This window comes from Acanthochromis polyacanthus, chromosome 16 (genome assembly GCF_021347895.1).
Source record: "Acanthochromis polyacanthus isolate Apoly-LR-REF ecotype Palm Island chromosome 16, KAUST_Apoly_ChrSc, whole genome shotgun sequence".
In the NCBI taxonomy this organism is placed as follows: domain Eukaryota; kingdom Metazoa; phylum Chordata; class Actinopteri; family Pomacentridae; genus Acanthochromis; species Acanthochromis polyacanthus.
The window spans coordinates 23365728-23391791 of NC_067128.1; the positions used below are offsets into that span (position 1 = coordinate 23365728).

The 26064-nt window shown below is 40.2% G+C and overlaps 2 protein-coding genes and 1 long non-coding RNA gene across 3 annotated transcripts in view; 1 reads left to right on the forward strand and 2 right to left on the reverse strand.

The window, feature by feature from the left end:
• Positions 1-564: 564 nt before the first annotated feature.
• The window catches only part of LOC127537756 (uncharacterized), a 71392-nt gene continuing 45892 nt past the window's right edge, over positions 565-26064 (reverse strand). Inside the window, exon 2 of the long non-coding RNA XR_007947578.1 lies at positions 565-5630. This is a non-coding gene — a long non-coding RNA (uncharacterized LOC127537756). The remainder of the gene's footprint in view (positions 5631-26064) is intronic.
• Positions 565-26064, reverse strand: part of LOC110970091 (muscarinic acetylcholine receptor M5-like) — a 44499-nt gene continuing 18999 nt past the window's right edge. Inside the window, exon 2 of the mRNA XM_051960920.1 lies at positions 565-9029. Coding sequence (XP_051816880.1) covers positions 7435-8967 — 1533 coding nt within the window. The 5' untranslated portion in view covers positions 8968-9029 and the 3' untranslated portion in view covers positions 565-7434. The remainder of the gene's footprint in view (positions 9030-26064) is intronic.
• Positions 9870-26064, forward strand: part of aven (apoptosis, caspase activation inhibitor) — a 96774-nt gene continuing 80579 nt past the window's right edge. Inside the window, exons 1-2 of the mRNA XM_051960929.1 lie at positions 9870-10117; positions 21493-21664. Of these exons, the coding sequence (XP_051816889.1) occupies positions 9923-10117; positions 21493-21664 (367 nt within the window). The 5' untranslated portion in view covers positions 9870-9922. The remainder of the gene's footprint in view (positions 10118-21492; positions 21665-26064) is intronic.

Here is a 26064-nt window from a genome sequence, read left to right on the forward strand (position 1 = left end):
TATGTTTCTTCCTTTTGTCACAGGCACATCACCACCACCATTCACTATTTTGGATATATGATCTTAAAACAAATGACTGTACCCATGCTCTGTATCAAGGTGGTGTGTTTTTCAGCAGTTTTAAATAACTTTGGAACAATGTCCGAGGTCTATGGAGCTATTGTATATCAATATTTTGTTGTTTTCACTTGTTCCATCAGAGCAAAGAGACTATTTTATTGGACAACAGCACGTGCTGCCATGTAGTCTCGGGGCCAGTGAAATCTCCAGTGACCTCTTTGAAGTCTTTCTGCACTTAGCAACAGTCGTTATTAGCACGTTATTCATGGAACATTTGAGAAGTCAGCTACTTAAGTTCAGTGACTTTCCTCACTTCTCAAAAAAGAATTTTCAAAACAAATTGAATCAGATTCACCAAGCTGATGGTGATTAGAATTCGGTCTGAATTTGAATTTCACTGTCCATATTAGCACACACACTCACCTTAACAGAACTGCACAGATGGATGATGAGCACAGATTCATTCATAAAGCACTTTCGCCACAATGAGCAGAACAAAAGGCCCAGAGTTTAGGAAGATACATTTGACATTACACCATAAAACACATAAAGAGCAATAATTTACAAGAATGTCACTCATCCATCAGTGAGACATGAGGGTAGTCAGGCTTCAAGTACACATGTACAAAGTCTTTTTTTTTACAGTAATTACAATATTAGTGGGAGAAGAGATGTGAACCATAAATAATCTCACATATTACCACTGTTCAACTAATTTAGCTGTATATACGCATAAATGTACGGATTAGCCCTTAAACACAAGATCAAATATCAACTGCACGAACCAAGATAGAAAACAGAAGACAAAACATTCACTAAATAGTGATATACATTAAGGAAGTTACAGTTACCAAATGTGAGGTGTAAAATTCAACATGAGTGAAATATATTCTTCATACAATACATTGTGTTTAAATCATGTAAGCCTATAATATGTATGTATATACGAGTAAACAATAGAATAAAGGAGGATTATATGCAGCTAATGCAGAGTTTCTACTGACATGCTCATACAGTATGTTGGTTAAAAGTTAGTTGTTACTACTCCTCTGATCAGGCGAAGACAGGTTGATGCTACAAGATGAGCAAGTTATTAAATTTGTCCCTTTTAATTTGGATTCAGAAAGAGTCATACATCCAAGATTTGTCTGTGATGCCCATTGTAAATTAACAACTTTAAGTCTATTTAAAAATATGAAAACTTGCTCCCTATGATGCTCTAACCTGCCTGGTAAGTAAGCCAGTGATTGTTGCTGCACATTCATGCATACAAGCTTTAGAAATGGGGCTTAAGGTGTATTCGTCATCTAACTTACTGTTTCCATGGCAATACAATATCACTCTATGAAAGCCCTTGCTCTGACGAATACAAGAATGACAAAATATACATTCCTGAGTTTTAAAATTCAGCTAGATGAAGTGAATATGTTAGTCTTTTTAGCACATGATGCATTCTTTTCCACCACATCACAGTGAGTGAAAATTGAAAACACAGTTGCTGATGTGTGAAAGATAATTCATCTTTACATTTTACCAGAGCTTATCTAATGCCATTTAAACCTAAAAAAAAAAAACAACAACAACAAAAGAAAACAGACTATATTAAAAATGTACTGTAATGACTGTGGCAAGATTAGCGTATCTAAGTGCTTGACTTCAGAAGCCCTTACTAAAATGCAGCGATCACAATATTATGACCACTTATAAGTGAAGTCCATCCATCCATTCTCTATACATCGCTTTATCCTCACTAGGGTCACAGGGGGTGCTGGAGCCCAGCAGGGGACACCCCGGACAGGTCGCCAGTCTGTCGCAGGGCCACAAATACAGACAAACAATCACATTTGCATTCACAACTATGGGCAATTTAGAATACTCAATTAACCTCAGCTTATTTTTGGACTGTGGGAGGAAGCCGGCGTGCCCGGAGAAAACCCACGCATGCACAGGGAGAACATGCAAACTCCATGCAGAAAGATCCCAGGCCCACCCTGGGATTTGAACTGGGATCTTCTTGCTGCAAGGTGAAAGTGCTAACCATTACACCACTGTGTAGCCCTATAAGTGCAGTGAATAACATCAATCATCTTGCAATAATGCAACATTTTGCTGGCAAACCTTGAGTCCTGACATTCATGTGGATGTTTGACATGTACCACCCACCTAAACATTGCAGGTCAAGCAACCTCCAACCTCTCCCCTCAGGAGTGGCCTGCGGAACATGACAGAGCTAAGATGTTCACCCAGGTTCCACACTCTTATTGAGCATCTGTGGGATGTGCCAGGATTTGCCTGATCTACACTACAGTTCAAAAGTCCCCTGGTCAATTTTATGTTTCCCATGAAAACTCACATTTTTATTCATGTGCTAACGTAATTACACAAGGGTTTTTTTAATCATCAATTAGCCTTTCAACATGTACAATTAGAACACAGGAGTGATGGTTCCTGGACATGGGTCTCTATACCCCTATGTAGATATTCCATTAAAAATCACCCGTTTTCGTTAGAATAGTCATTTACGACATTAAGAATGTCTAGATTGTATTTCTGATTCATTTAATGCTATCTTCATTGAAAAAAAAGCTAATTTTCTTTCAAAAATAAGGACATTTCTGAATGACCCCAAACGTAGAATTCACTGCCACCATCCTGGTGCCACAGGACATCCCCAGAGGTCCTGTGTCTATGCCCCGCTGGGTCAGAGGAGTTATAGCAGCACAATGGGAACCAACATAATATTAGGTAGTCATAATGTTATGCCTGATCAGTGTATATAACCAGTATATAAACATTGCAAGCTGAAAATGGGTTATTGATGTGCTAGCTAACAACTAATCTGTAACTACGGATTTGAACACCAATTAATGGAATGATACAGGAAGATCAGTGACCAACAAAAAAATTATTTTGGAAACTCAGTTGCAGCCATAATCAAGAAGTCTAGAATCAAGGTTGCAGTGCCCATCCTCCTAAATTAATGCCACAGGCAATGCACTCCCTGCACAATCTAGCTGTAGAAAACAGACGTGCAGGTGCTTTTCACTGATTATCAATGTAAATCGGACCTGTCAGTGACAGTGTAAACGACATGACATAATATCAGCCCCTTTAGACAGCATCCAAGAAAAACGCCTTGTCTTGCTGTATAATTCAAAACTGGACGACAAAACTTGAAAACACTAAGAGAAGCATGATAAATGTTGGAGCACGTTTTTTGCAAAGATTAGACCAAGATAAATTTATTTGGCTCAGATGAGATCCAGTTTGGTGTGACCTTGTTCAGGACTACTCAATGAATGCATGGTCCTGACAGGGAAGCACAGAGGTAGGAGTATGATGATATGGGGCTGCATGAATGCAAACATTTTTTGGGAGAGGACATTTATAGAATACACCGTGAATGTCTATGACTATACCAAAATACTGGCTGACAAGATGAGTTTCAATTTGCAGACATTTAGCAGAAGAGAAATATTCAAGCATTTTAATGATTAAAAAAACATACTGCCAAAAATGAAAATTATGACATGGACAAGTATGTTGACTAATTTGAATCTCTGGGGTGTTTTAAAGAGTCAGGTTGAGCAATACATCCCCACTGTCTGTAGACAGAACATCTCTCTACAACTTTGTGGTATTGTTATCACTCATGCAGAAGAGAATTGAGTCTGTCATCCAAAATCAAGGTAAATATACAAAATATTAAAAAATATATAATATCTGAATCCCAGTAATGACTGATTTTTGTTGCATTAAGTTGTTACTGTGGGCCTGTATTTTTATTATGGTAAATCTTAAACAGCAGTTATTCTACTGTTCGATTTAAGTTGAGAGGTAATCTAATTAATGTAAGCTGATACAGTTTAAAATCATTTGACATTTAATTAATGAAGTGTGCTCCTGCTGTATACTGTATTATATAATACTGTTTCAATATCTCTCCAAAGGCAACTAGGCTTGGTGAGGAAAGATATTGTGCAACAACAAACGCATACCTGCTTACACTTACATCACTATGTTATAAATATAAACTCTTTAAATTGTGTGCAAACTACTTTAGAATTTTGAACACAGGGTTGGAATTTGACTACTAGGCATCAGTGTCAAATTTTCAGATTTCCTTCTAGTCATATTGATAGCTTGAGACTGTATAGCAAAAAAGTGAACTTAATGGGTTGGAAATGGAGAAAAGGGGCTGTTACAATATAGTTAAATGGCTCCAAAAATACAATGTATTAAGTAAAATTATTCATTCTGTTTTTAATTTATTTTATCTTTAAATTTTGTTAGTTTTTTTTGTTTTCACCCTGACATTGACCAAAAAAGACACAAAAATCTACTTTAGTTTTGTACCGTAAACCACAAAGAATCAAGAACTTTTCTGTCCGCCCATTCAAATACAAGTGTGAAACAAGTATACAGTGGGTACGGAAAGTATTCAGACCCCTTGAAATTTTCACTCTCTGTGTCATTGCAGCCATTTGCGAAAATCAAAAAAGTTCATTTTATTTCTCATTATTGTACACTCAGCACCCCATCTTGACAAAAAAAACAACAACCCAGAAATGTAGAAATTTTTGCAAATTTATTAAAAAAGAAAAACTGAAATAGCACATGGTCATAAGTATTCAGACCCTGTGCTCAGTATTGAGTAGAAGCACCCTTTTCAGCTAGTACAGCCATGAGTCTTCTTGGGAATGAGGCAACAAGTTTTTCACACCTGGATTTGGGGATCTTCTGCCATTCTTCCTTGCAGATCCTCTCCAGTTCTGTCAGGTTGGATGGTGAATGGTGGTGGACAGCCATTTTGAGGTCTCTCCAGAGATGCTCAATTGGTTCTAGGTCAGGGCTCTGGCTGGGCTAGTCAAGAACGGTCACAAAGTTGTTCTAAAGCCACTCCTTTGTTATTTTAGCTGTGTGCTTAGGGTCATTGTCCTGTTGAAAGGTGAATCTCTGGCCCAGTCTGAGGTCCCGAGCACTGTGGAAGAGGTTTTCCTCCAGGATATCTCTGTACTTGGCCGCATTCATCCTTCCTTCAATTGCAACCAGTCGTCCTGTCCCTGCAGCTGAAAAACACCCACACAACATGATGCTCCCACCATCATGTTTCACTGTAGGGATCGTATTGGGCAGGTGATGAGCAGTGCCTGGTTTTCTCCACACATACGGCTTAGAATTAACACCATAAAGTTCAATCTTGGTCTCATCAGACCAGAGAATCTTATTTCTCATAGTCTGGGAGTCCTTCGTGTGTTTTTTTGGCAAACTCTATGTGGGCTTTCATGCGTCTTGCACTGAAGAGAGGCTTCCGTCGGGCCACTCTGCCATAAAGCCCCAACTGGTGGAGAGCTGCAGTGATAGTTGACTTTGTGGAACTTTCTCCTATCTCCCGACTGCATCTCTGGAGCTCAGCCACAGTGATCTTTGGGTTCTTCTTTACCTCTCTCACCAAGGCTCTTCTCCCACGATTGCTCAGTTTAGCTGGACGGCCAGGTCTAGGAAGAGTTGTGGTCGTCCCAAAACTTCTTCTATTTGAGGATTATGGAGGCCACTGTGCTCCTAGGAACCTTGGGTGCTGCAGAAATTCTTTTGTAACCTTGGCCAGATCTGTGCCTTGCCACAATTCTGTCTCTGAGCTCCTTGGGCAGTTCCTTCGACCTCATGATTCTCATTTGCTCTGACATGCACTGTGAGCTGTAAGGTCTTATATAGACAGGTGTGTGCCTTTCCTAATCAAGTCCAATCAATTTAAGTAAACGCCGCTGGACTCCAATAAAGAAGCAGAACCATCTCGAGGAGGATCAGAAGAAATGGACAGCATGTGAGTGAAATATGAATGTCGCTGCAAAGGGTCTGAATACTTATGACCATGTGATATTTCAGTTTTTCTTTTTTAATAAATTTGCAAAAATTCTACATTTCTGTTTTTTTCTGTCAAGATGGGGTGCTGAGTGTACATTAATGAGAAATAAAATTATTTTTTTTGATTTTGTCAAATGGCTGCAATGACACAGAGAGTGAAAAATTTCAAGGGGTCTGAATACTTTCCGTACCCACTGTAAAGTCTGGTTTCTCGGAGGCCAGGATTGCTGCAATTAACATTTATGCAGTGCAAAAACAAGACAGTCAACAGGAACAAGTACAAATTCAGAACAGTGCACAAGACAAGACTAAACAATGGAGTGAAATGACAGAGTAAAATATATAATGTAAATGTTGTTAATAAATGAATATTTAAGATAAAAACTTTCTTTAATTGGTACTAAAATAATATAATCAGCATGAAGCAAGCAGCTTATTTCCTCCAACAAAATCCTACTTGACAAAGTGGATTATGGACACACATAAAAACAGACATAGTTACTGAGAAAGCAATGCAAAGGGGCAATGTAGGACGAAGAATCTGGACATTTGGCTGTGCAAGTCACCCCCTATGTTTGTGATATTACATTTTCTATTTTGTGTGTTGAGTCTTTAGATACAGTATATTCTTACTTTGTGCATTGCTAGACTGTTGTTGTCATGGTTTGCCTATTTTTGCTTGTGTAAGTATTTAAACAAAAGACTCTGGCTTACATTGACTATGAAGTTTTGCACAGGAGGACTGTACATTTTGTCTTCCATCTTTCACATCTGAGTCAAGGTTGAAATAGATTGTTGCATGGCCAGTATGGAGAGGAGGAACAATTACACCAATATTTCTGTCAATGCTCATTTGGGCACAGTATTGTTTAAAGAGAGTTCTCCACAAATTTCGCATTGCACTCTTATGATAAACTATTAAAAACAAAACTGATGCAACAGAACCAGAAATTTTTTTTGCACATTTCTCTGTGTTTTCAAAAACTGATGGCTACATTACCAGCAACACAACATGTCTGCAGTTTTGTTAGAGATTTGGGCATGTCCTGCAAGTACAAGCTAAAAGCCTTGAGATTTTAGCCTTAAGCAGAGATGAGGCAGGGATCTGGTAAGCTCACTTCTTTTTGAACTTTACATGGACATTTTTCCCTGAACCAACATTTACTTAAGTGGAATCCTTCGAGCAATCTGTTAGACTCAGTTCCCTCAGCAGCCATGTAGCTTTTACCTGCGAACAGACTTCAGTGTGTAAAATCAGTGGTACCCTCTTTAGAATAGATTTTAAACAGTCTGAACCCATTTTAAACATTTAATTGCATGAGGTTGCCCTCCTGGAATAATATGGAACAGCTGTTAAAGTGCTGCATCAGGCTTATTTCCATCAAAATGTATTTCAACACAAAAATCACATGCAACACTTCATGCTGAAGATGATCACTGACTGCAGTACACATCAAAAAAATCTAGAATGTGGGCAAATCATCTGCTATATAATATTGCAGTGCTAAATCAAGTCATTTTATTGTTGACATTGGGGTTTTGTCCACCCCAATACAGCTTGTCGTCGCCTCTCCTCCTCCTTCTCCACTGGCACAGCAGAAGCATGCGGAAGGTTTTCTGGAAGGTCTTGTTGCAGAGAGCGTAGCACATGGGGTTGATGGTGCTGTTGACGTAGCACAGCCAGTAGCCCAAGTGCCAGAGAGACACGGGGATGCACTCAGGACAGAAAGTGGAGATGAGCACCATGATGTTGTATGGTGTCCATGTGAGGATGAAGGCCAGGAGGATGGCACTGAGAGTCTGTGCTGCCTTCTTCTCCTTCACCAGCACCATCCTCTTTCTCTTGGTGATATGGTTCTTCAGGGCGGGGTCCATGGGTTTGGAAGTAGTCGAGGAGGCGGAGGGAGAGGCGTTTTTGGCAGGCTGCTCTGCTTCAGGTGGGTATGGTGAAGCACTTGTGGGATTACCATTTTTACCTTTTGAGCCAGGCTTAAACTTATAAGAGATGCACTTTTTATTGTTTTTCTTTTGAGGAGTGGAAAAGTATGGATCTTCGGTATAATCTGTTGCCTGCCCATTCTTGTTACTCTGTCCACTGCCTTGCTCTTTGAAAGATCCTTGAGGGGTTTCTATTGATACATGATGCTCCTCCTCCTCTGATGACGTGTAGCTGTTAAAAGAAGTGATCTGGTCTGCTTTTGCCCACGCCTCATCTGATCTAGTGGTAGTTTTAGTGGCATTGCTTTGATTAGATGAGGACCAGGAAGCTTGACTCTGGTCTCTTCTCTCTCTGGTGAAATGAAAACAAGAATGAATGATTGTTTTCTGTGGTTTAGTTCCCTCTGGAACATTTTCTTTTGTGAGCCCTTGCAGCTCTGCTAGATCTTTTGTCCGTTTTTGTGTCTCTTTGTAGATCCTGCAGTAAAGGATGGTCATAACAGAGACAGGGATATAGAAAGCAGCAATGGCTGTCCCAAATGTGATCACAGGGTTTTTCAAAAACTGGATCTGGCACTGGTACATAGGCACTGTTCTCTCTCCTACAAAGTACTGCCAGCACAGAATGGGCGGCGCCCAGAGGACAAAAGACACCAGCCATGCCAGGCCAATCATGATGGCAGCTCTCTTTGGAGTCCTCTTTGCCCTGTAAGTCAGCGGCCTTGTAATGGAGAAGTATCTGTCAAAGCTGATAACAAGTAAGTTCATAACTGACGCATTGCTGGCCACATAATCCACTGCTAGCCAGAGATCACATGCAAGGTTCCCCAAGGACCAATAACCCATCAGTATATATGTAGTGTATAAATTCATGGACAGCACTCCTATGATGAGGTCAGCAAATGCCAAACTCAGTAGGTAGTAGTTGTTCACTGTCTTTAGTTGGCTGTTTACTTTGAAGGAGAGCATCACCAGGACATTACCAACTATAGTTATTAGGCTGACAATGGCCGACACTGTAGCAATGGCTATAACCTCCCAGAGGCTGTGAGGAGCAACCTGGGCATTTGAAGAGTTGCCCAAAGTGCTGTTTTGGAGATCCATGGTGTTGCGGTATCTGTCTGTGCTACAGGTAAGAAATGCTTGTTGGTGACCCAGCAGTTACCCTGAAATGAAAAGAAAACAGCAATGAGATATAATTTAAAAAAAATACTTAAAAAATAATTTACCCACGTCATATTTACTCAGACTGATAAGAAAGATAGAAAAAGAAGAGCTGTCTTATTTTAATAATTCAAAAACAAAACAAAGAAACAACATTCAAGTTCATATTTGATTATCAGTTTTGTTAGTTACATGAAAATGTGTATGTGTATTCAGCACCCGGGATGGATTAAAGGGAAAAAATATTAGCTCAAAAACATAAAATTAAGGTGTTTAACATCTATCTATTCACCTAATGTCTGAACAAAAGAATCAGAAACTGGAAAAAATATTGTCACCAAGAAACATCTTATTACATAGTATCATAAAGCCACTGTAGAAATGATAAGTCTACAGAATTATTTTCAGTCATCAGCTATTTTCCAAATTAATTAATTTATAATTTATAATTAATAAAACAATCTTATGACTATCCTGAAGTGTAATTTAAATTTTAATAGACATCTAATTTCAAGTAAGATCTGTGATTTAAAAACAAAAAAGTTTTCTGTTTTATTGATTTTTCGGTAAATCTGCGCTGCACTTTTATTAATACTGTAATTACAAATTTTAATCTTCTTGAATAAATAAAAAACACTATTTCAATATGTTAATTGAATTCGTAATATGTTTTACTTCCTGATTTACACTAATAAAACAATTTAAAACAATGCCGTTTACACTCGAAATTGAAAAGCCTTTACATTCTGTGTAAAGGAATTTTCTCAAGCTGTTGGTTCATATGAAACCGGAACTACACACCAAGTCAAACACATAAGACACCTTTCGATGTAACACTCATTCCCCTCAACTATGAGGTGTCACATACTAAGTTGTCCGTCTACAGTTTACAGTAATGGAGGGTAGGTTGAGTAGAGGTAGGGGAGGCGATTGGAAAAGACATGGTCGAACTGGAAACGACAGCGAACGTTTAAGCGGTGAACACCGAGGCCGAAGCCGAGGAGGTCAGTATCGCGGCCGGGGGAAAAGAGAACACCACCGGGGTCGTGGCCGCGGGGGAGGCGCCCATTCAGCGGACTTCCACCAGCGGGTGAGAGTGCATGGGAACTTGGTGGTTTCGTTATCTAGCTCATACTTAATTGAAAAACAAGTGAATTTTGTATTTTTGGAAACCTACAAAAGGCACACGTTCTCATGTTGGTACTGTAAATCCAAATAGGGTCTCAACTTCAATTCGGCCTAACTTGGAGCCATTTCAGTGCTGTGCTTACCCGGTGACAGAGCTCCTTTTAACAAAAACTACATGTAGACGCAGCCATCTGCGCACACAGCGTTGTAAACAAATTTAAATATTGATATTGTGTTGCGTTAGACATCTCTGCATCAGTCTCTTGCACCACGGTTGCCAAAGAATAGTTAATTACTTCTGTGAGAGAAAAGAAGGACCTCCATGTCTCTTTCGTCTGGGAACTCACGCAGACTATTTTTTTTTTTATTGAAGCACATGCTCAGAACAGCGTGTCAGTGCACATAGGCACAGGTGATGACGTCACTGCGTACGCTAGCGAACATGGCTTTGCTTTCTGTATTTTCCAAATAAACTTAACACTCCCACTCAAAGACATGTGTATAGCTTACTGTGGTGGTAAACAAAATATACAAAACTGAAAACACTTCAGGGGTATTGACTGAGTTTCAAAAACAAAAAAACTTTCATCTCTCAGTTCACATCACTCTTCAAATAAATACCCTCTGAACTTCTCAAACTTAGCCTTTGTCACTGGCTTGGTAAAGACATCAGCCACCATGTTTGTGGTAGAGCAGTACTCAACAGATATCTTCCCTTCTGCATGTGCAGACCGAACAAAGTGATATTTTATATCAATGTGTTTGCTCCTCTGTCTGCATACTGGGTTTTTAGATAGAGCTATTGCTCCCTGGTTGTCCTCATATATCCTGACTGGTACATGCTGATTATCACTATCCATCCCTTTAAGTAGTTGTACAAGGTACATACTCTCCTGTGTAGTGGATGCCAGTGCTACATACTCAGCCTCGCAGGTGGATAGTGCCACTGTTGGCTGTTTCTTGCTCTTCCAAGATATAACTGGACCATTTTCACTTAAACTGAAACAATATCCAGTTGTGCTCCTCCTGTCATCCTTATCTGCTGCCCAATCAGCATCACTGTACCCTTCAAGCTGCAGGTGTTTCTCACTTTTCCTGTAGTGCAGTTCCTGATCTATAGTACCCTTTAAGTACCTCAGCACATGTTTGACTGCAGTCCAATGCTGCTGTTTTGGTTCTGCTAGGTGTTGTGAAAGTTTGCCTACAACCCAGCTCAGATCAGGCCTGGTACATGTCATAATGTATATCAAGCTTCCTACCATCTCCCTGTATTCTGTTGGGTTAATTACTTCACCCTCACTGTCAAAGTTTAACTTGTGTTCACAAGGTGTGGATCTCGGTTTACATTCTGACATTCCAAACTTCGCCAGCATCCTCTCGATGTGTTTCTTTTGAGTCATTTTGATCTCTCCCTCTCTCTGTTCGAAGTTGATACCAAGGAAGTGTTTAAGTGGACCCATATCCTTCATCTTAAACCTTCGCTTCAACATTTCTTTTACATCACTGAGTAATTTGTTGTTACTCGCTGCAATGATTAAGTCATCAACCCATATTAACTGGATCACTTTCTCACTCTCAGACTTTCTGCTGTAGACACAATGATCAGCATCATTTTGTACAAATCCATTCGCTGTGAGGTGATCATGCAGTAACATGTTCCAATTACGCCCGGATTGTTTTAAGCCATATAATGACTTGTTGAGTTTGCACACCAAATGTTCTCCTGTTTCTGATTTCACCTCAAAACCTTCCGATTGCTCCATATACACCTCACAGTCCATTGGAGCATGGAGGTATGCAGTCTTCACATCCATTTGGTGTAGGATAAAATCCTCCTGTACAGCGACCTGCATGAGAGCTTGAACAGAAGTCATGTTGGCAGTTGGTGAAAATGTCTCTTTGTAGTCTAATCCTTCCACCTGACCATATCCCTTTGCAACATACCTGGCTTTACAAGTCTCGGATCCTTCTGGGCTTTCTTTTATGGTATATACCCAGCGGCCTCCCACTGCTTGTTTGCCCCTTGGCAGTGAGGTCAGAGTGAAAGTTCCATTTTCTGTCAAAGAGTTCATCTCCTCTTTCATGGCATCAGCCCACATTTTTGACCTTTCGGAGTCCATTGCTTCCTTAAATGCTTTAGGTGTACCATGGGCCACCCGGTAGAAGTAATCAATATTTCCCCTTTTTACATCATTACACTCAGCTTTACACTGGTACTCTTTTAAATATCCAGGTACTTTTCTGTGTCTCTCAGGGTATCTTCTTTCTCCCCCTTCTTTCTGAGTACTCTGTCTGATCCACACCTGTCTCAACATTCTCCTCAACACTGGACTCTTTGCTCTCCTTAGGCTGTCCCTGGCCTTGACTTAAAGTCCTCTGTGGTGCATTCCCATAACATTCAGTGTCATCCCCCATGTCACAACCTGTCTGAGTCTGGCTATCAGTGCTGTATTTGGTGATGATTTTTATTAGCCTGTGTTTTAAGACTTTTCCTGTTTCAGGGAAATACACATTATATGCTGGACTGTATTTGTCATAGCCAGCAAAGATTCCCTTATCACATCTGGGATCGAGCTTCTTCTTATCCTGTCTATATGCATAGCATTCAGAGCCAAATATCTTCATATTAGATAAGTTTGGTGTTTTTCCTGTGAAAACACAATAAGGTGTTTGTTGTAGCCGTTTACTGTAGCACCTGTTACGGATTTGAGCTGCTGTTTGCACAGCATATGTCCATAGATGCTTTGGGAGGTTACTCTCCAGTAACATGCATCGTGACATCTCAAATAAGGTTCTCCAACCCCTTTCTGCAGTTCCGTTTTGATGAGGTGAGTAGGATGCACTTGTCTCGTGCCTTATCCCTTTACTCCTGAGTAAAGACTGGAACTCCTGTCTGGTAAATTCTCTACCATTATCGGACCTGATACATTTTATTTCTCCATATGGAGCTACATCTGCAATTAACTTTTCTGTAGCTTTGGTTGTGTCACCTTTTGTTTTGATGAAGTAAGGAAAAATCATCCCACTGTAATCATCAGTAAATGATACTGTATATCCGTATCCATCTTTATCAGCTGGTTCAATGGGGCCACATAAGTCTGTGTATACTAGCTCTAGCACTGTCGTAGCTTTAGCATCCGCCTGTCTGTTTCTACCTTGTGTGAACTTGCCCTGTGTGCAAATTTCACAGTTTTGATTGGTCTTGTCATGTTTTCCTTTTATTGACATCCCTTCAACCACGTTTTCTAATTTTGCAACATCATCAAAATTGCAGTGACCCAGTATTTTATGCCATGTCTGGATATCATGACAACTAAACACTCCATCAACATTTTCAGCCTCTGCTGTGTTCAGGTAATATAGCTTACCATACACATCCATTTAGAATTTTGTGCCATCCCTGTGGATGAGCCAGTCATTACCATCTTTGAAGTGGACCTCTGCTCCATTTGCTGTTGCTGCTTTAACTGAAAAAATGTTTTGTGGAAACGATGGGATGTAGAGCACTTGCTTCAGCCTCGTTTTCATGGGTCGCCCCTCACTGTCCAGCAAGTAGACCTCTGCGTCTCCTCTCATCTTTGCCATTTCGCTCACCTTTGATCCGTCCGCCAGCTCGATCACGTGGTCTTCTGGTCTGAAGCTCTTGTCCACCGTGATGAACTTTTTAGCGTCGTTAATCGTGCGTTGTTGCGCCGCAGTCCACCATGAGACCACTCTTGTCTCCCTCTCGTGCAGGACAATCACTCACCCTGAAGCAGAATGATGTCGGCTCCGCCTCCGTTTCTCCATCGGCTTTCCTCACCTGGTCCCGGCCTCTGCCGCGACCGCGCCTTTTCTCCCGCTGTGCCGCGTCCCACTTTCGGTCCTCTCATCTCGCCTGGTATTCATCAGGACATGTCCTGGCGATGTGCCCCTTTTTACCGCAGCTGTAGCATTCAACATCAGCCAAGTTCATTTTCTTTCCTCGTCCTCTTCCCCTCGGCTTCATCGCTCCGCTCATCTTCATCACATTATCTCCATCAGCACTCGCGTCAGTTTTTCCATATTTCTCAGTACTTTCGTAACTTCGTAATTTTGTTTTAAACTCACCGAATGTTACAGTGTCATTGGTTTGGGTAATGTGCACGATGAATGGCTTGTAAGAATCAGGCAGCCCTTTCACCACCATGGGTATCTGAAGTCCATCACTGATATGCTCGTCGGCTCTTCTCAATGATGTGAAAATAGTCTCTGCACGTATAATGTAGTCAGTGACTGTTTCATTACTTTCTTTATGAAGCGAGGAAAGTTCACAGTATAAACGCACGACACGGGGTTTATCCTTTCCTGCATAATGCTCGCGGAGGATCTCCAGAGCCTTTCTTCCATCTCGTTTTGCGTCTCTCATAATCAGCGACAAACTCTTGTTGTCCAGGCATTGCACCAGCTCTGCATATGCCTCTCCGTTCTTTGCTTCATCTTCCGCGAGAGCTTCATCATCATCATCGTCTATCTCCGGGTCTTCCGTGATTACTTCTCTAAGGCTGCGCAGCTCCATGTGCGCGAGGAACCTCATTTCCCAGAGCTCGTAACTTTTCTCCTCTCCGTCGAATAAAAGTCTGAACCATCTTTGGCCTGCATGACTGGGCCCATAACCTGTTGTGTTAGACATCTCTGCATCAGTCTCTTGCACCACGGTTGCCAAAGAATAGTTAATTACTTCTGTGAGAGAAAAGAAGGACCTCCATGTCTCTTTCGTCTGGGAACTCACGCAGACTATTTTTTTATTGAAGCACATGCTCAGAACAGCGTCTCAGTGCACATAGGCACAGGTGATGACGTCACTGCGTACGCTAACGAACATGGCTTTGCTTTCTGTATTTTCAAAATAAACTTAACATATTGTCTTTGCATAAAGTTGTGCTTCGTGGAGCCCTGAATGCCAGACTTGACTGAGCATATTCTATGTGTGCTTTTTGCTTCAATACAGTCCTACAGTTGTGGTCAAAAGTTTACATACACTTGTAAAGAACATAATGTCATGGCTCTCTTGAGTTTCCACTTATTTCTACAACTCTGATTTTTCTCTGATAGAGTGATTGGAACAGATACCTCTTTGTCACAAAAAGCATTCATGAAGCTTGGTTCCTTTATGACTTTATTATGGGCTAACAGAAAAAGTGACCAAATCTGCTGGGTCAAGAATATACATACAGCAATGCTAATATTTGGTTACATGTCCCTTGGCCATTTTCGCTTCAATTAGGTGCTTTTGGTAGCCATCCACAAGCTTCTGACAAGCTTCTGCTTGAATCTTTGACCACTCCTGACAGAATTGGTGCAGTTCAGTTTAATTTGTTGGCTTTCTGACATGGACTTGTTTCCTCAGCATTGTCCACATGTTCTCAATGGGGTGTAAGTCAGGACTTTGGGAAGGCCATTCTAAAACCTTACTTCTAGCCTGATTTAGCCATTCCATCACCACTTTTGATGTGTGTTTGAGGTCATTGCCCTGTTGGAACACCCAACTGCGTCCAAGACCCAACCTTCAGGCTGATGATTTCAGGTTATCTTGAAGAATTTGAAGGTAGTCTTCCTTCTTTATTGTCCCATTTACTCTCTGTAAAGCACCAGTTCCATTGGCAGCAAAACAGCCCCACAGCATAATACTACCACCACCGTGTTTGACGGGACGGTAGGCATGATGTTCTTGGCGTTCTTGGGCCTCACCTTTTCTCCTCCAAAAATATTGATGAGTATTGTGGCCAAACAGCTCGATTTTTGTTTCGTCTGACCACAGAACTTTCCTCCAGAAGGTCTTATCTTTGTCCCTGTGATCAGCAGCAAACTTCAGTCGAGCCTTTTGGTGCCGCTTTTGGAGCAAGTGCTTCCTTCTTGCACGGCAGCCTCTCAGTCCGTGACGATGCAAAAGACACTTGACTGTGGACACTGACACCTGTGTTCCAGCAGCTTCTAATTCTTGGCAGATCTGCTTTTTCCAGGTTCTCGGTTGACTCTTCATCCTCCTGACCAATTTTCTCTCAGCAGCAGGTGATAGCTTGCATTTTGTTCCTGATCGTGGCAGTGACAAAACAGTGCTGTACACTTTATACTTACAATTGTTTTACTTACAAATAATTGTTTTCGCTTTGAAATGGCTCCAAGTGACTTTCCTGACTTGTTCAAGTCAATGATTCGCTTTTTAAGATCCATGCTGAGCTCCTTTGACTTTCCCATTGTAGCGTTTGTATCCAATGAGCCCTGTTTAAATGGCCTCAGAGAAGTCACCGGCTTTAGTCACTCATAATCACTCAGAAGAAGTTCAGAGGTCATGTGGTGACACAGCTTTCTAAGTCACCAAAATTGCTAATTCATGTTGCTGTATGTATATTTTTTACCCAGCAGATTTGGCCACTTTTTCTGTTAACGCATAATAAAGTCATAAAAAAAAACAAGCTTCATGAATGTTTTTTGTGACAAAGAAGTATCTGTTCCAATCACTCTATCAGAGAAAAATCAAAGTTGTAGAAATAATTAGAAACTCAAGAGAGACATGACATGATGTTCTTTACAAGTGTATGTAAACCTTTGACCACAACTGTATGTGCAACATGCTTTCGCTCATCATGGAGCACTTCTGTTATCATCCATTGTATTGTACACATGTGAGACCCTGCCACCATGTCTATTATAGAGCTGGACTGAACAGAATTAATCTTTCTAGGTGCATCAAACATTTAATTGTGAAATCTGGGCTTTGGATATGGCACAAGAGGCTTCAGCTTAATGTCCACTAGGATGTTCAGTCAGCTAATGCCCTTGCCATGGTAACGACAGAATTAGAAGAGAAATAATAGGGGCTCATTGATTGCATTCATAAAAGTCTACTTTGGTACATCGGGCCTCTGTGATTGCAATCAAAAAAATCTTCTTTGGTACATCCACAGCTACCATGTGGTCTTTGAGAATGTTGTTGGAGAAAACTGTGAATGATTTAGTTTGACTTTTGCTAGCACACTTGGAATGCTGAGTGAACCCAGAACTTTGTCATTGTCATGTTACACATTTCCATGGCACCATTATTAGAAGATTTGAGCAGCTATGTAACAATACAGGAAAAAGTGTGGCAAGTTCAGTTTTGACAGAGACTCATACATAGAGTGAGACATGCCGTTTACCTTTACCTTTTTGTGGGACTTAAGAGCTATGTATTAATGACCAGCTTACAAATTCTCATTGTGGTATTGTTATTATTACAGGAAAATTGTAGTCACTATATCTAAAATATACAGTTCATACAGTTTAATGTTAAATAAAATAAAAATGAAAGTAAAAACTCTTTATGCTGTAATTTCCAAATCAAGACAGTTACATCACTGATAGAAGCCTGCCTCTAAAATCCAAATATTATTCTTCATGCACATTTCCATGCAAAATAAAAAAAAAATATGCAACATAAATCAGGATTATAGTAGGAATAGAAATTTTAGCATTATTTTCCTGCTTAAGAGAGTATGAAGATGGGGATATGTATTTTTGCTGCAGTATTTACCGCACGAACTTCCTCTCTTACAGTTTGAGAATATGACTTGGAGATTGGAAATTTACATTTAATGGCTGTAATTATCATTTCAGCAGTGATGTTTTAGTGTGTCAATGTACATTAGTTACATTAAACATAGTAATTCAAATGATCATTTTGGAAAAACTTGCATAGTTCCATTTTCCATAACTAATCTACAAGAGAAAACCCTTATTTATTCTGATTTAAGGGTTCTTGGGTAAACAGACGTTTCTTTTTAAAGCACTGAGTTGGTTGACAGGGAGCCTCCCTTCAAAATGAATGAGGAACAGGAGAGAAACACTGAAAAGGAAGATTTAGTTGCAAAAAGAAATTCAACATCGCTTGTTCGACCATTTAAATCCGCACCACAATGCAAAGCCAGAACTGAATGCCATCCAAAACCCAAAACTATTTTGGATGAGGCTTTTTTATTTTCTATGCTCATACCCTTCTGTATAAAATTACCCCAATCATCCTAGAATGACTCATTCTTTCCAAACAGAATTATTTAAGCTAGCTGCTGAAAATTCCCACTTTGTCATGCTTCGTCAAATATATTAAAGAACAACAAAATACTGAAGTGCCACTTTTTTCCAATGTTCTACAGACTTAATTTTTGTGATAATGTACACTGTTGTTCATACACCAGTGCTGCTCTCACACTGGTGTATGAATGTGTGTGAATGTTGGTGGTGGTCGGAGGGGCCGTAGGCGTGAATTGGCAGCCACACTTCCATCAGTCTGCCCCAGGGCAGCTGTGGCTACAAATGTAGCTTACCACCACCAGAGTGAGAATGTGTGAGTGAATGAATAATGGATCTATTGTACACACTTTGAGTGCCTAGAAAAGCACTATATAAATCTAATCCATTATTATTATTATTATTATTATTATTATTAAAAGGTTAGAGTCACTTAGAAATGTCCTTTTTTTGAAAGAAAAGCATTTTTTTTCAATGAAAATAACATTAAATGAATCAGAAATACAGTTTACACAGTGTTAATGTGGTAAATGACTTATATCTGGAAACAGATGATTTTTAATGGAATATCTACATAGGGGTACAGAGGAACATTTCCAACAAGCATTACTCCTGTGTTCTAATGGTATATTGTGTTAGATAATCATGTTGAAAGTCTAATTGATGCTTAATAAACCCTTGTGCAATTATGTTAGCACATGAATGAAAGTGTGAGTTTTCGTAGAAAAAATGAAATTGTCTGAGTGACCCCAAATGTTTTAATGGTAGTGTGTGTTATAACACATATGAGCTTTAGGAAAAACTGCTGCTTCTGTGAGTTGGATATTATACTTGACCATATTGTGATTTAATTAATTGCTCAGCCCTACATTTCCATAAAATTCCCTGTAAGATTTTGAAGCAGAAAGATTTTCAAAGTGTCTACTTTTATCCATCATTTGAAATGTCATGTTGTTCAAATTTCAAGGTGACATTAGACAGAAAATGGCACAGGAAACACAAACATAGAAATACTTTTGCAGAATGAACTGGGAAGTGAAGTGAAGCAAAGTGCACAGATCATTGTAACCAAGAACTTTGCTTTTTAAGGAGCTGGTATGTGTGTATTTTTTTCATGTTTCTGCTTGAGAAGTTTATCAACTTGTTATCTGATTATTAATGTTTACTGTTACATTTTTCCAGCTTTCAGATATTCATCTCTTAATTGGATTTGCCTGTTTTAAATTTTGAAAAAACTATTAAAAATCCATTCTGTCATGTTTAAAATAAAGAATTTTTCAGTTATGGATGCCTGACATTTTTCAGTTATTGCCTTAAGTGTTTAGAGAGTTTTATGACCTAACATTTGATTCATTGATGCTGCATGTAAATTGGTTATATCAACCCAAGTAAAGTAAAACTAAAGGCTCCAGTAAACTGTTAGTGCTTGTTGTATCATTTAAGAGAAGCCACTATCACATCTGATCAATAGAAAAATCAACCTACAGCAATTTAGGTAAGTAATCGTAATTTGTTTTTAGGGGTCGTGCAGCTGCTGACGCTCCACCACTTTTCTTTGCTCTGAGTGAGGAAGTGGAATCTTTGCAGTTCACATATTGTAGTTTAAATCCATATTTTTTTTTATAAGCACCAGAGAGTCCAGTCATTCAGTCCAGTCCAATCGCCATGCATATGTTAAGCAAGTTAGGCATTAAAAACAAATGGTCAGTTGAGCTGTCATATTGACATTAATGACGCGTTGATTGATTCATACAGAGTAGCATGCAAGAAAACATTTCACCCATGTTGCTGGTAGCTGCTGGATGTCTTAGAGTGGCATGATGAGTGAAATGAATTTTCCTCTGGTCTACACATGAATCAGTGAAGATGAAAAGGAAGCAAACTATTCTTAAATTTTTTTTGGAACAACTAAAACGGTAGGCTAATAATTATAGAAGAGAATAACTTAAAGCCTTTATTTCTGTCTTTATTATTTCTAGAGTCCATCACTGTTGGGGTCTAAATATGTTTTTTTAACACATTATTTTCAGAAATGACTTAATTAGGTTGTCGGCTCACAGTCTGTCATCTCAGCCATTTGACTGATGGTAAAATACTGCAACAATATGAACATAATCCTTTAGATGGGAGTATTAAGCTGTTCTTTTTGTAAGTGAATGAGCTGCAACATGATGACTTCATCAACTATTCATACAGTCAGTTTAGCATTTGATCATGTGGTCAGTTTTAGTTGACTAATGTATGTATTTAAACTTGTCACAGTAGGAAGAGTAGTTATGTAACCTTAGAAACCAGCCACAACTGTGCTTTTGTGTCAAAGGTGCTTAAGCAAATGGCACTACACCCCTGGTTTTAAGTAAACTGCCCAAAATCTCCCAACTGTCTCCTGATGCCAGGATTGTACTGTGCTGGCATTTTAATATTTATGTACCAAAAGTCAGTTCATTGAATAAGAACTGCAAATGAAAGTAATTGTTGAAGCACAGCCAAATACCTCTCACAGAATTTTTGAAGTATGCATCTGTAAATTTTTGTGCCATGCTTAAATAGGATCTGTGCACTTTCTGCAAAAGTGAACAGAAAACAAAATTAAGGTTTTTGGAGTGGCCTAGTCAAAGTCCAGACTTGAATCCGATTGAAATGCTGTGTCATGACTTTTGAAAGGCCGTTCATGCTCGAAAACCCTCCAATGTTGCTGAATTAAAACAATTCTGCAAAGAAGATTCATTGCCAGTTATAGAAAGCAGTTGTTGCTGCTGAGGGTGGCCCAACCAGTTGTTAGGTTTAGGGGGCAATTACTCTTTCACACAGGACCACAAAGCTTTGAATATTTTTTTCCACTTAATAAATAAAATCATCATTGAAAAACTGCATTTTGTGTTTATTTACATTTGTTTGATGATTTTAAACATTAAACTAGGGAAAATAAGCAACAAAATAAGAATTTGAGAACTCGACAAATAGTTTTTCACGGCACTGTATATAAACCCACAATACTATCTGCTTGCATGCAAATTGCCATAGAGGGACTACCTCATGTCTTTAATTTTCTGTCTTATCCATTAATATATTTTTAATCTATTAACATGAATGAATGAATTAGTGATTAATGTGATTAACTTGTCTACTTTTAGGAGTCATCCAGTCTAATCTTTCTCTGTCGCCTTCTAAGTCGACCATTTTTCTTTGGTATAACACATAAGCCTTCAGCCATGGTCTGATGACATGCCATACCAGAGCTTTCAGATTCTGCCTACTGATTTTGTTGAAGATCATCTTGTTCATTTTGCACACGGATGTGTTCCCCTTCAGGACCAAGACGAAGGGGACAAGTCTCCGGAGGATGGCGACAGGCTGGAGGTATTTTCCAGGAGGAAGCTGGAATCAAACTGGGATCGTTACGAGGGGTCGGAGAAGCAGGAGTCGGATGAGGACGTGCCTGTTCAGAGAGGAACAGACTACCATGTGCTGCTGGGGTCAGCAGGTAATATGTGACCATAACACAAAGAGGATGTATGTTTTGTATGCTACCGCTGTAGTGCCCAAATGGCCCACAACGGAGGCGAATTATACTTGGGCTCAAATACAGTTTTAGAAGTTGACATGTTAGTTTGTAAAGGAATTTGGAGGGGTGTTGCCACATCTTCAATCACTTTCTGGGGTAGGGACCCAGTCAGCATGAAAAAAAAAGAAACCAGTTTGCTTCAGAAATGACAAATGTTCTGTTCATTTCTTCTGCTGTCATTTGCTGGAGGAGGTTAACATGATCTTTCACTGTCCTGCTTGAGCTGGCACAAATAAATGTGTACCTAGTATTACCAAAACCATCACTGAATAAAAGAAACAGCACAAAGGTGTGGACATTTTATTTGTGTATTCTCCCTATTGGAGGCACTCTGTGTCTGGTCCTCTGCTGCAGTCTGCATGCAGTTTTCTCAAGTTGTCTCTGCATCCTAATTAGTTGGGAAAAAAATGTATGTTGTCTTTAGGGACTTCAGTTGTTCTGTGTAGACACTGCTGTCAGATGACTGCATAGAAGATCCTTGGCTGTCTTTCTTTGCTAATTTCAGCCGCAGTGGCCAGTGTTTGGGCCCCTGGGCTCTCTACCGTCTTTGATTCTGTTGGTATTTCTTTCTGCAAAGGATCATAAGCAAGAGAGCTCAGGGAGATTTAATCAAATACAAGGACTGTCATGTCTTAAGTTGGATTTACAAATGTTTTTGTGTGTGTTGCCAGATTTTCATATTGGAATGATGTCCAATATTGACAGATGCCAGCCATGAAACAAAAAGTGATTTCTGCTTGTTTTGAATTGCTGTTGGCTTTCTAGCAATGAATACATTCGAGTTGGTGTGAATTTTACGAGGTCATGAATTGCAGATGCAGACAGGTTACTGCAGCTCAGTAATCTTCTGATCAGTTTAACAGCTTTCTTGTCTTATTAACATCCTGGCTATTCCTGGGCCAGTGACGGTGAGTTACCATGACCTGAAACTTCTGTATACACTCAGACTTTCATGGCATACTTGCTTTTCCTATTCATCAACTTTGTGTGCCATGTTTGCTGAGGTGACACTCCCCCGTGGTTTGGCCATTAGGAGTTTAATCTGTGTAAAGTTTGATCTTTCCTGTCTCTCTCAGCTCCAGCCGAGATAATGAATGACGAAGCTGACACACCTGCTCCAAAATAACAACAACAGCGCTTAGACAGAACTATGCTTTGGTTGCTTTAGTTCCTTGTGTTTTTTACATGTCTGTTTGCAATAGCGACTGATGATAGTGATGCCAACATGAAACAGCTTGAATAGAGGCTCTGTAATGGTCCCCTTTACAATTAAAGCTGCAAGCAGCGATGGATGGGTCCTCGCATCTGGACCAGAGTCTGATCATACATGTAAAATTTCAGCCAGATTGGAGCATGTTCAGAGCAGTTATAAAGCATTTCCTGTCTATCCACCAGGTGGCACTTCGACTGAGAGTGTATTTCAAACAGTGGATGTGATGAGGGTTGGACTCTGATCAGTCATGTAAAGTTTCAGGCTGATTGGAACATGTACAGGCTACTTATAAAGCATTTTCTGTCCATCCAACAGGTGGCGCCGCGACTGAGAGTGTATGTTGGCCTATGGATGTGATCAGGATTGGAGTCTGATCACACATGTAAAGTTTGAGGCAGATTTGAGCATGCAGAGCATAGTTATACAGGAGCTGATGTTTCTTGGCGAAGCATCAAAACTCTGATGGTCGCCATGGCCACGCCATTTGGCTTCTGGTTAAACTTTTGATAACTTTTCATCACCAAGTCCTGCTGTGTGGACTGACAAAATTTCAGGTCTCCTGGAATTATCCCCGAGGAGGTATTAACTCTCAAAAATGAGAAAAATCATCAAAAATCTCACAATTAATCCAAGATGGCCGACTTCCTGTTGGGTTTAGGACATGACTCCAAGAGGCTTTTTTGTGCGTCCTGATGTGCTCGATAAGCCTCCCAAATTTCATGGATGTAGGTGAAATGTGCTGGGGGGGCTGTTTGTTAAAAATACTGTAGGGGGCGCTATAGCATGTGCAGTGCCGAGATGCATACGGTGTCGTTCCTTGGGTCGATGGTGATGTGTGTGGTAATTTTTGTGAGCATTGGAGTATTTCTAACCTGTCAAACAGCACTTTGTTTTGCATGGCGATATTTGGTTGCTACGGCAACAGCGTTGCATGAAATGTCACACCCTTGACAATGTGGGATTGTCAAGAGGTGAAGACTCGACTGACCAATTTCCAGCATGATATCACCATGTTTGGGGCCATTGTACCTGAAAATATAAGGCCTTAAACTTACTATTACCAACAGGTGGCGCTATGACTTTTTCAGAATTTATGAGTGTGGATGTGTTCAGACTGGACCTGGTGTCCATCATGTGAAGTTTGGGGCAGATAGGATCTTGTTCAGCTGAGATATGAATCGTTAAATTTTCATGGCGAAACATCGAAATTGGTTTGGCCGCCACAGACACGCCCTTTGATGACAAGTCACCATTTTCACTGGGATGCATCATCAATGTGTTTAGGCTGTTGTCACTGCATTTGAAGTGAATATGATCAACCGGGTAACAATAGGGCATGAAAGTGTAAAAGATGTCTATTTCCTGAAACCACAAGGTGGCGCTATGACTGTCAATGAATATCCCTATGTGGATGACATCAGGACAGGACTGTCATCATACATGTAAAGTTTCAGGCAGATTGGAGCATGTTGAGAAGAATTAGACACCACTTCCTGTTTCATGGCGAAGGATCAGTTGTTTGAGGCTCTGCCATGGCCACACCTTTTGGCTTCTGGTTGAGTTTTTGATAACTTTTCATCAGAAAGGTCTGGTGCATGTACTGGCCAAATTTCAGTTCTCTCAGACTTATCCACTAGGAGCTATATAAATTTTGACAAATGTAGAGCAAATTCAAGATGGCCGACTTCCTGTTGGGTTTAGGGTGTGGCTGTGATTGACTTTTTGGTGTGTCCTGATGTGGTGCATATGCCCACCAAATATTGTAGCTGTAAATAAAACATTGTGGAAGTTGGCCTAATGACCACTTTTTCAATTTTGCAGGTGGCGCTATAGAGCCATTTTTCACACATATGCGCAACTCCCATAAAATATCAAATTTTTCGCCAGTCCTGATGTGCACGCCCAATTTCACGCGTTTTGGTTCATGACAAGGCCCCCAAAAAGGCAATTCATTTGCCGGGAGAAATTAATTTTGACAAATTTACAGCAAATTGAAGATGGCCGACTTCCTGTTGGGTTTAGGGCGTGGCTGTCATTGACTTTTTGGTGTGTCCTGATGTGGTGCATATGCCCACCAAATATTGTAGCTGTAAATGAAACATTGTGGAAGTTAGCCTAATGACCACTTTTCAATTTTGCAGGTGGCGCTATAGAGCCATTTTGCCACACACATGCGCAACTCCCATAAAATATCAAATTTTTCGCCAGTCCTGATGTGCACGCCAAATTTCACGCGTTTTGGAATATGATAAGGCCGCCAAAAAGCCAATTTACTTTACGGGAGAAAAAAAATATAATAGTAATAATAATAATAATAATAATAAACCCTAGGGTTTCAATCGGGTCCTTGGCACCGCTGGTGCCTTGGACAGTCGGTGCCCTGGCACCGCCTGTCCTTCGCACCCTCGGTGCTCGGACCCTAATTAAAGCTGCAAGCAGCGATGGACGGGTCCTCGCATCCACGCTGGTCGGTGAATCCACGCACGTCCACCAGGTGGCGCTGTGACTGAGAGTGTATGTCGGCCTCTGAATCGCATCTGGACCAGAGTCCAATCATACATGTAAAATTTCAGCCAGACTGTAGCATGTTCAGAGCAGTTATAGAGCATTTCCTCTCTATCCACCAGGTGGCGCTGCGACTGAGAATGTATTTCAAACAGTGGATGTGATCAGGGTTGGACTCTGATCAGTCATGTAAAGTTTAAGGCTGATTGGAAAACGTACAGGCTACTTATAAAACATTTCCTGTCCATCCAACAGGTGGCGCCATGACTGAAAGGGTATGTTGGCCTATGGAATTGATCAGGATTGCAGTGTGATTACACATGTAAAATTTGAGGCAGATTGGTGCATTCAGAGGATAGTTATAAAGCAGCTGTTGTTTCATGGCGAAGCATCAAAACTGTGATGGTCGCCATGGCCACACCATTTGGCTTCTGGTTGAACTTTTGATAACTTTTCATCACCAAGTCCTGCTGTGTGGACTGACAAAATTTCAGGTCTCCTGGAATTATCCCCTAGGAGGTATTCACTCTCAAAAATGAGAAAAATCATCAAAAATCTCACAATCAATCCAAGATGGCCAACTTCCTGTTGGATTTAGGGC